The 11163-nt window shown below is 38.3% G+C and overlaps 1 protein-coding gene across 1 annotated transcript; it reads right to left on the reverse strand.

The window, feature by feature from the left end:
* Positions 1 to 293: 293 nt before the first annotated feature.
* On the reverse strand, positions 294 to 10023 carry LOC103586869 (putative selection and upkeep of intraepithelial T-cells protein 1 homolog). Its single transcript, XM_008568214.1, has 6 exons — positions 9924 to 10023; positions 6895 to 7242; positions 5367 to 5648; positions 3588 to 3698; positions 1519 to 1626; positions 294 to 433 (listed from the first exon to the last, which is right to left on the reverse strand). The coding sequence occupies exons 1-6, from the start codon at positions 10021 to 10023 to the stop codon at positions 294 to 296; spliced, it is 1089 nt and encodes a 362-aa protein (XP_008566436.1).
* Positions 10024 to 11163: the final 1140 nt, after the last annotated feature.

An 11163-nucleotide genomic window follows, 5' to 3' on the forward strand; every position in this document is an offset into this window, starting at 1 on the left:
GACATATACAATATTATGCTAAAGAAAGAAGCCAGTCAAAAAAGAGCAAATATTGTATGACTCCATTTAAATAAAATGCTCAGAAAAATTAAATTAAAACCAAGATGGGATACAACTGCACACATCAGAATGGCTAAAATTAGAAGAACTAACAGAACCAAATACTGGAAAGCATGAGGCAGAAGTGCTGTCTTATCTGGTACTGGTGATATGTAAAGTGGTACAGCCACTGTAGCACTTACATATAAAGGTAAACATATACCTAACGTATAATCAGCTCAACTCCTATGGATTCATTTGAAAGAAATTGCTGACCGCAAATAGAAGTCATCAAACTTGAAAATCCTTGACAATCGGGAGTAATTTGTTTTGGCCTCAGACAGCTCTTGCAATGGCTGAGTTGGTCTGTATCGTGGTCTCTTCACACTTGCTCCTACAGAATCCTCAGGAATGAGTACTCACATCTTGAAATGAAGAAGACAGGGCGAGTTGTGGCTTAGGTGCCCTATTTTTCCCCCACATTGTATCCAGGTGCTTGCCCTGTTAATATGAGGGTACTCTTCAAAAAATTCATGGAAAGATCTATGTTACCTTTTATTTCTATTTTTACATGAACTTTTTGAATTACCTCATACAAACATATTTGTTTTCTTTAGCTGGCAGTAAAGAATATGGCTTTTTAATTCATTGATTTGATCAATTCTGCTGTAGGACTTTGAAATTTTCAGTGGAAATGGTTGAAATATAGGCCTATGCCTGCTGTGGCTCAAGACCTATCCAGCCAGAGGATGAGAAGTGAGGGAACAGAGAGAGACCTCTTGGTGACCACTCCAATTCTCTAAAGATCTCCTTTGCGGTTTGGGAGCAAACCCTCAAGTAAAATAAAGTATTTCTTTGCTTTGATTAGTGATACTGTCCTATATATACATTTCCCTTTTAAACCTTTAAATAATGAAGAATTGTCAAATGCCAAAACCATATTTTTTAATATTATTATATTTATTCATCAATGTCACCTCTAAAAAGCAGCCACATGTCATAGATAATAGAATCAAGGAATGATTTTAATGTTTCATAAACCTCCTGAAATTGCAGGCAAATTTTGGAGGTATATGTTAGTTTGGAATTAGGTGGAAAACATTTATATGTGGATTCTAAGCCCCAAGTAGACAAGAAACATTGACCTAGAGTCATGAATGTACAACAAAATATTAAGAGGACCCAGTAAATCTTTCAAGACTCAATTATATTTTCTAGAGCCAGTGTGTTACTTTCTTCTTGTAGCAGGAGCTCTGTCCCTCAGTACAGCTTAAAACACCAGCAGCAGTCAGAGCAGCTTCAGCCTTTGACACCCACAATCTCAGTGTTAGAATCGATCCTCTGAGATACCACCCAAACCACTGATCCTCCTGGTGATAATGAGAGTCACATAGCTTGCGTTAACCAACCCTCTGGAAACAGAATTCTAGAAAAAGGTAAGCTGCCAAGAGAATGTCCACCACTACTAATTCCATTTACCTCTGCTCCGGAATGGCACATATACAGCAAGGACTACTCCACAACAGAACATGTAACACAGGAGCTGAGCAGCACTTGACTTCAACACACGACATCGAGATGTACGCTCTAGAACAGAGACAGTTAGAATTGACCAAGCAGAACTCAGGAGTGTAGGGCATCATGAGCCTAAAGAGAACTAACCGAAAAGGCAGGAATATCCATTCATCCTAGGCCCATATCCACTCAACCTAGATAAGGCTCAGATTTTGAGTTTGGTTTGTGAGTGGTGGCAGGTTCTAATGAGATTGGACTTGCAGCTCCAGCAGGGCTAAGGAGATTTTCCTTTCCTAACTCTAACCACTTAATCTAGCACAAGACTCATCTGGCTGAGGAGACTGGAAAGAGGCTGAGAATCCCTTTTGGATTGCTGGGGATTCTGAGGATTTGGGGCTTTTACAGAGGTGGCTGTGGCAACACTGATTTGGCTGAAAGAAAAGTATTGCCTTGGATCCACAGACTCTGAGAGCTGAAAGAGCCTGACTTCTAAAGTACTGCAGAAAACCCACTTTACACTGCTCAGGTTAAATTTCTTGTCCAGAGGCTCATTTCCACAAGCAAGCTTAATAGAGCCCATCATTAAAATGTTTTCTCATCTATTACTGAAGTTTGTATCCATGAAATAGCTAATCTTCGTTTTCTATCACCTTCTATAGGAGAATAACTAGAAAACTTGTGAGTTGAAGTAACTGGAGATATATTTCAGAGAAGCATGTGGAGTGGAGTTACAATCTCAAGTCTCTGAAAGACTTTCATGCCGGAAAACAGAGAAGAGCTACTCTTTGTGGCTCCAGAATTATAATTGTAGATATTATCTACAAATGATTTGATATCCAAAGGGAAGAAATTTCCCACGATCACTATGGAATGGGCTATCTCATGACTAAATGACCTCCTCAGACATGAAGGTGTACAAGCACAAACTTGAAACCAAATACCAGAAATAACAGTATAGTGATTAGTGCATGAGATTTGGAGCCCGACATGTCTGTAGTACAATATTGGCTCTGCCACTTATGAGCTATGTGATCCATGACATTCTCATCTATAAATGATGACAATAATAGAACCTCCTTTTAGGATTAATTTAGATAAATTCTGTGAGATGATAATCACAAGGCCTAGTTTAAGGTAGGCACTCAAAAAATGTGGTACAGGGGATTATGGATTAAGTGGGAAAATGGGCACAGTGGATGCAATTTCTCTGACTCACAAAATATTTGAATCAATGGTAAATTTTATTCTTCCTTAATCACTTTGAATTTACATTTGTTAGTGAACTATATCATTGCTACTGTCTGTTAAATTGTCTGCTCAATCTCTGAATTTGCAACCTTCCCATCTAGCAGTTATACTTGACTATAGATGATACATTTTGCTTACTCGTAGGTTCAGAAAAGGGAATTTCTTATGAATATCTGATGTTCCTGTACTTGATGAATCATCACTGTATCATTTCAGAGGATTAATATATGAGTATTCATATATTTTAGCCATAAAATCAGAAGGAAGAGTATGGTTGTAAAGGATCTGGTGTTAGTTTGTATACCTATATCTTTTTCATGTTAATTTTATTCAAGACCCTGAATAGAGGAAGTTGTAACTTTGAAAACTAGTGGTAATCTGTGTAGGCAAGAAGACTGTGATCAAATTAAATACATCCCAGAGCAAGACCCGCAGGTTTCATCCACACTAAATGGTTTTGATGAAGCACGGGTTGGATCTACTTCACTTTGACCAAATGAACCATTTCTTGAGAGACAAAAACTCTCCTTTGGGAGTTTAAAGTAACTGTGGATCTAAAAAGCTCAGGAGACATCTATACAGACCTCATCCCTAAAAACATCATCTTAGGAAGCTCATAATTGAGAGTTGTGAAGTTCAACACCTCTAAAGTGAGAAACATGTCACATATCTTCCATGGTGTTGGGAGACAAATGTCATTCAACTTTGCCTAAACACCCCGTGTGACCTAGGCATCAAGTTGGGAGAGATGCCATTAATGATTCCACCCTTGTCGCACCATTTACCTTTAATTGTGAAACTCAGAAAGCAAGTGTACCCAACAGGCAACAGAAACATTATACACAGAATTGAAATCAAAGACGTCATCCAAATGTGGTGTGAAGTAAACAGGTCATCTGAAAGAACGAACAGAGTAACTTAGATATCAATAAATCCACCACATGGAGCAGGACTTGATTAGGAGTTTCCTGCTAATACAGAAGAATTCTCTCTCAGGCTCTTCAATTCTTTATCTTTTTGTATTTGGGTCATGGCTAGACATCGGTCAAACTGGTTTAGTGGCAGTTTTTTTTTTTTTTTGCAAGTACAATTTTTTGCAAGTACAAGCCTTAAGCATGTCTTGGGGATAGAATTTACTTTGAGGTTGTAATGCATTGAAAAGAAGCCTCTCTCTTGTCTCACACTAACGGTTTCAGCAAAATACTTCCTGATTATAGAAGGAACCGGATCTATGCTTACTCATTTTGTGATGTTATCCAGTTTCATTTTTAAAATATTCTCTTTAGTTTGAAGACATTCATATTATGTCTCAAGCCTGGTCTCCTCCACAGAACTTCAAATTTGGTATATCTAACTCCCAGTCAACATTTTCACTTGCAAGTCTTACAGGCATGGTTTTATTTCCAAGATGTGTCCATTAAAATTCCCTATGTTGGTAGATGAATCATTTACAACTCAGGATCATAACCTTGGAATCATTCTTTATTCCTCTATTCCTCTTTCATCACACATTCAATCTATCAGTAAATTCCATTGGCAATGCATTTACAATATTTATAGACTCATACCAACTCTTACCACCTTTTCTGCTGCACCTATTTTCCCAGATTATTGTTACAGACTCAGGGCAATATTTATTTCTTTTCAGGCTGTTTTCTAATCAACCAAGAATATTAGATTAAAACTTTAAGAGAAAAAGCCATGACTTTGACAAGGCTACAAAGAGACACTGAAAGGGACATCTGAAAGCACATTCTCTGACCCCCATTACCTTGTTCCTGTAATCAACCTTGATTACTATACAGCAGTGTTAGCTAAGGGTACCTTTGTTGACAAAGGGCAAAGTCTTTTCCTGACTGGCCTTTGACATCCACTCATCATGCCTCAAGGGAACTAGCAATGAACCAATTAATAATCAGGAAACCTGTGTGTTAGTTCCACGTTATTCTTACTGCTGTTTGTTTGTTTGTTTGTTTCTTTAAAAAAGCAAAGTTTATTTCTCCAGTTCTGGAGGCTGGAAAGTCCAAGGTTGACTGGCTTCTTTCAACATCTGTCTACTTATAAATATTCATAAAAATCCATTTTTACTGAATTTTCAAGAAGTTTTAAATGATAATATTAGTACTGAATATTCCATGACAAGAAGCAGAGCTTTTTGCTTTTACTGATTCATTGAAGATTCACAAAAACCCATGAAGTGGGATTATACTCATTTCCAGGATGAGAAAATTATACTTCAGGAAGTTCAGTAACATTTTTTAAGTTACTAAGCTAGAATCTTGTTAAGCTTACACACAAATATTGTGAGGCTCTAATAAGATAGTAAACTTTAAATACCTTTAAATTTGTTATGTGTGTTTTACTTATGAGTTGACATATGAAATCTTGTTAATTTTTTCTTCTAAAATCTTCTTAGCATCTGTAGTACCCAAATCCATAACAAATACAAAGTCACATTCAAAGGATGCTTGGCAATGTGCTAAGCTCTTTAACATTAATTATTTACTTACTTTTCTCTTTATGCTTCCATGTTGGCAACAAAACCCTGACAACTGAACACTCACCTGCTAGGATGATACTTATTTGTTTCCCTTCACCTGTTAGAGGGTTGCAAATGTAGCAAGTAATATTGCTCTGTGAATATTTTCTGAGGAGAAGAGTCATCTCCACGTGGAATAATCTGGCTCCATCCTGTGTGGACAATTTTGATGAATATGGAACTACCTCTCCCCTGCTGTCTCTCCATTCCATTTGGGGCTGTGGAAACCACCCTCGTGAGTTACACCCCACTGTGAGCCCATCAGTGCTAGGGGCCTGAACAAGAATCTGGGTCTCCAAGCCGAGTGCTGGTGGAAAAAAGAAGAAAAATCAAGATAGTTATTATTGAGGTTGAGCTGGAAAGCTATAAGAGTCAAACTAAATTATGAATTAGAGTAATTGTCCCCTCTACACTGCCTACTTACAGCATAGTGGGTTTTTTTTCAGTAAATATATGAATTTTTCTCACTATTTGTAATATGTAAAATCTTTTTTAAAATATGAAAAAGAAACTCAGTAACATACTTGGTCTCAAAATCACACCCTGTGCTTTGGGCTTTATCTTACACAGTTTTTGGATGAAAGCAATCATATTTGATCTAGAACAGAATTTAGAAAGTTTTCTAGTGAAAAAGTGAGGAGAAAAAAAAACCTAACTGACTTTTTGATGTATGTTTTATCTGATGATTCTTAAATGCTTGGAAAAAATAGGATGTATCTACCATAAGTAATCAGATAGAAAAAAACAGATCCTTCTCCAGGAAGGAGAGGTCATGAGAGAATGCCTGCAGTTCAAACTCACTTGAAGACAAGAAAGGAGGAGAAACTCAGTGCTCCAAATCAGAGGAAGGCTGGCCAAGGCAGGAGAGAAACAAATGTTTGGGGATATTTGATGTTCATAGCTCATAGCAAGGTATGGCAACTAAATGCAAAACATGATCCTGGATTGGATCCTGGATAGAAGAAAAAGAGACAGACAGAAAGACAGGAGAAAGGTGAAAAGGAAGAAAGAAGTTAACGAAGGAGGGAGAAAGAAAGAGAGAGAGGAAAGATAGAGAAAGACGATAGCTATAAGGGATATTTGGGAAAATTGGTGAAATGTGAATGTGGACTATATATTAGATCACAGCACTGTCAATGTCAGATTCCTTGAATTTGATAATTATATAGTGGAAAATAATGTCTTTATTCTTATGAGGTACATGTTGATGTATTCAAGAATGAAGAGTCATGATGTCTATAACTTACTCCCAAATAGTCAGAAAATAATAATAATAGTAATTATAATAATGATGTAGATGTAAATAAAAGCAACAAAGCAAATATGTAAACAACTGATGATTCTAGATGGAAAGTGTCCAGAGGTTCATTGTATTACTCTTGTAACTATTCTGTAAATTTGAATTTGCTCAAAATAAAAAGTTCATTGAAAAAAAATAATAAAGTAAAATGTGAGAAGGAGAAGTGAAAAAGAAACATTGAGATAATATCTACAGGTTTCAACTTATGGGGTCACAAGGATATTGGTATTCAGTGTCCCACAATCACACTTACCTGCCACACTGAGATTCATGCTGGCCACATCACTGAAGCCATTATCTTTAAATGAACAGTGGTATGATCCTTCATCAGAAATGCTGATATTGTAGATTCTGAGGGTCACTTTGCCCTCTCGAATGACCTCTTTTACAAACTCTGTGCGATCTGCATATTCTGGGGCAGTTTCTTCATTCACTTCATGAACACCTCTATATAGATGAATAGGTTTGGAATGGTCCCCTTTGAACCAGCGCACCTCCATATGCTCTGCACTCTGTTGTGGGAACAACTGGCAGATAAGCTCAGCTTGTCCTCCTACTATAGCCACCAAATGTCCCTTGGGAATGGTCACCTTCAATTTTTCTGTGGAGAAAGGTAGAAAATCAGGATAAACCCAAGGCCAATAACATGCCTGTTGATGGACATTGCTTGGAAGACATAACAAATTGGGGCCCATCTGATCTGGCTGTTCTAAATTTCTGCTTTGTTTATACCCTCTTCTGATTAAAATATTTTATTTTTTTTAAATTCTTCTCTTCAAAATATATTCACTTGGAGAATTACGAGAAGATGGTGGAGTAGAAATCACCAGAAATGTGTCTACCCACCTACGCAACAATTACACAAGCAGAATCCGAGCGATGTTAACTATTTTGGAACTCAAGTCTATTGAAGACTTCCAACTTGCAGGAATAGGCTTAGATGGCAAATTGTGGTTAATTACAGTCAATGTCAGCATTTCCTTTTTGGTTTCTATTTATTTATTATTATTAAAAATCTAGGGCCGGCCCGGTGGCGCACTGCTACAGTGCGCCGCTTGGGGGCGCGGTGGCGCTCCCGCAGAGGGTTCGGATCCCACATACAGACCGGTTCCTGCTCACTGGCTGAGCGAGGTGTGGGAGCAACACCAAGGGTTGCGATCCCGTTGCTGTCCCGGTCCGGTACGGGCGCGACACTGAGGGTTGCGATCCGTTGCCGGACACGAGAAAAGACAAAAAGGAAAAAAAAAAAATCTAAAACACAAAAAACTAGAGACAATACTATAACAAACACCCATATATTCACCACTTTAGATTTTATTTATTTATTTATTTATTTATTTTTGCATAGTACATTTCCTTTATTGGTTATGAATATTCATGAGATACAAAGCTGATTGTCAACACTCCTGCTGAAGTCGTGATGTCCAGATCCATACTGGCAGCATGCCCATTACTACACGTTGCCATTATATCCCGTGTCCCCCACCCAATTATCTCCGACCTCCCTCCCCATTCGCCTTTCCCCTCTCCACTTTGTATCCCTAGGTATGCTTTCTCCCTCTGGAAGTCCAACACACCACTGTGGTCTTTCTTTCCTTCCTTCTTTCTCTATTAGTTCCCACTTATGAGCGAGTACATGTGGTATTTATGCCTCTGTGCTTTGCTTATTTCACTCAATGTAAGTTTCTCCAGCCTCATCCCATGTTGTTGCAAATGGGAGAATTTCATTCTTTTTTATGGCAGAGTGGTATTCCATGGTGTCTATATACCTACCACAGTTTCCTTATCTAATCGTCCATCAATGGACGTTTAAGTTAGTTCCATATCTTGGCTCTTGTAAACAGAGCTGTGATGAACATGGGAGTGCAGGTATCCCTTCAACATGATGATTTCCATTCCTTTGGGTATAAACCCAGAAGAGGGATTGCTGGGTAGTATGGAAGATCAATCTGTAGTTGTTTGAGAAACCTTCGTAGTGGTTATACTAATTTACAGTCCCATCAACAGTGGAGGAGTGTTCCTTTCTCTCCACACCCTCGTCAGCATTTGTTATTCTCCATCTTTTTGATTATAGCCAGTCTAACTGGGATGATGTGATATTTCAATGCAGTTTTAATTTGCATTTCCCTGATGACTAGTGATGTTGAGCATTTTTTCATGTACCTGTTGGCCATTCGTATGTCTTCCTTTGAAAAATGTCTATTCACCTCCTTTTCCCATTTTTAAATTGGGTTCTTTGTTTTTTTACTGTGTAATTGCTTGAGCTCCTTATATATTATGGATATTAATCCCTGTCAGATGCATATTTAGCAAAAATTTTCTCATACTCTGTCAGTTGTCATTTCACTCTGTTGATCATTTCCTGTGTGCAGAAGCTTTTTAGTTTGATATAATCCCATTTGTTTATTTTTTCCTTTATTGCCTGTGCTTTTGGGTTCATGTTCATAAAGTCTGTGCCGAGACCTAGTTCCTGAAGTGTTTCACCTATATTTTACCTCAGTGATTTTACAGTTTCAGGTCTTATACTTAAGTCTTTAATCCATTTTGAGTTGATTTTAGTATATGGTGACAGGTGCATGTCTAGTTTCATTCTTCTGCATATGGATATGCAATTTTCCCAGCACCACTTACTGAAGAGGCAGTCTTTCCCCAATGCATGTTTTATGTTGCTTTGTCAAATATCAGATGACTCTAAGCCTGAGGGGTGATTTCTGGGTTCTCTGTTCTGTTCCCCTGGTCCAAGTGTCTATATCTATGCAGCACCATGCTGTTTGGTTACTATAGCTTTGTAGTATAATTTGAAGTCGGGTAGTGTTATGCCTCTGACTTTATTTATTTTTTTTGTTCAGGATTGCTTTGGCTATTTGGGGTCTTTTATTGTTCCATATGAATGTTAAGATTATTTTTTCCATTTCTGGGAAGAATAACACTGGTATTTTGATGAGGATTGCCTTGAATCTGTAGATCACTTTGGGTAGTATAGCAACACTTTCATGATGTTAATTCTTCCAATCCAAGAGCATGTAATGCCTTTCCATCGTTGGGGGCTGAGGGTTTCAGCCACACACCCCTGAAATCTTCATTCAGCCCAGCAATGACCAAGCCAACACTGGAAGGCCCCTGGTCTCCCCTGCAGGAATGAGGGGAGTGCCACGGGCCTCAACCATGCCCTCCTCCTTCCTCCTTCTCTCACCAATTTTCCTTCCCCCTTCCCCTCTCCCCCCCCACTGAAGTTCCCTACAACAACTTAGAATGTAAAAACAGATGGAGTTGGGGATTTACCTTTCCTCCCACAACCAAGCATGCTGCCACTGTCACAGGCCCACCCGGCGGTCCTGAGTCCTGGAGCTAGAGACTGGCCCCTCCTCCTGCAACCAGTCATGCCACTGCTGCCATGGGGCTTGCCCAGGGTCCTGAGGTACGGATCTAGGGACAGGCCCCTCCTCCTATAACCAGGCAAGGAGCACACCATAAACACCACTTCCATGTGGGTGGCCCATCACAGCCAACACAATAGCCACAGCTGCCACAAAAGTGGCTAGGTGCCACAAGCACCATGAAGATGGCCCGCAAGCCATTCAGGTGCATTGACACAAGGAGAGTCACCAGCAGAGACCAAAGAAAAGAAGAGGATAGCTCTCTCCACAAAGCCCATTCCAGAATGATAGAAGAAGCAACTGTTCTATGTCACTCATGGGAGACCTGGACACACCTTTCTTAGCACTGGACAGATCATCTAGGGAACAAATCAACAGAGCAGCTGTTACTCTTTCAGAAGGAGAGAAGAAATTTAAGGTTATCAGAGGAGGGAGGGAGAGAGAAGAGGGGGATACAGAGAGATTGTATAAGGGGCATAAAGAATAAGTACAATTTATAATAACATATATATTAATAATATTGATTTGATCAATATACATCAAGGTTGAACCCCCAAAATATATACAATCAATCATGATTCAATAAAAAAGAAAAGAAAAGAAGGAAGCTAAAACATTTCTGGAAATGAATGGAGACAGAAAGATACTAAACATCTAAACAATGTACTAAAACCAATTGAATACAGCCAAAGCAGTATTAACAGGAAAGGCTGTAGCAATAAATGACTATATCAAAAAAATTTTTAAATAAAAATATTTCAACCAACCTCAGAATGCATCTCAAGAAATTAGAAATGCAAGAACAAAGCAAATCCACAGTAAGTAGAAGAAGAAAATAATAAAAATCAGAGCAGAAGTAAATAATTGAAGCTAAATATACAACACAAAAGATCAAATGAAAAGTTGCTTTCACAAAAAGATAAACAGAATTGGCAAACCATTATCTGGACTAACCAAGGAAAAAAGAGAAAAGACTCAAATAAATAAAATCAGAAATACAAAAGGAGACATTACCCCTGATACCACTAAGAAAAAAAAAAAGGATTATTAGAGATTACTATTAATAATTATTCACCCATAAATTTGAAAACCTAGAGGAAATGGATAAATTCTGACAAATATGACCTATCAAGACCAAACCAAGA

The sequence above is a fragment of the Galeopterus variegatus genome, unplaced genomic scaffold (genome assembly GCF_000696425.1).
Source record: "Galeopterus variegatus unplaced genomic scaffold, G_variegatus-3.0.2 Scaffold387, whole genome shotgun sequence".
NCBI classification, from domain to species: Eukaryota; Metazoa; Chordata; class Mammalia; order Dermoptera; family Cynocephalidae; genus Galeopterus; species Galeopterus variegatus.

Coding starts and splice junctions, on each gene's coding strand:
- LOC103586869 (XM_008568214.1), bottom strand. CDS start 10,023: ATGACTGGTTGCAGGAGGAGGGGCCAGTCTCTAGCTCCAGGACTCAGG. Junction 7,243..9,923: donor GCTTGGTTGTGGGAGGAAAG/GTAAATCCCCAA, acceptor CTTTCTCCACAG/AAAAATTGAAGGTGACCATT. Junction 1,627..3,587: donor TCTGAGTTTCACAATTAAAG/GTAAATGGTGCG, acceptor TCTCTGTTCTAG/AGCGTACATCTCGATGTCGT.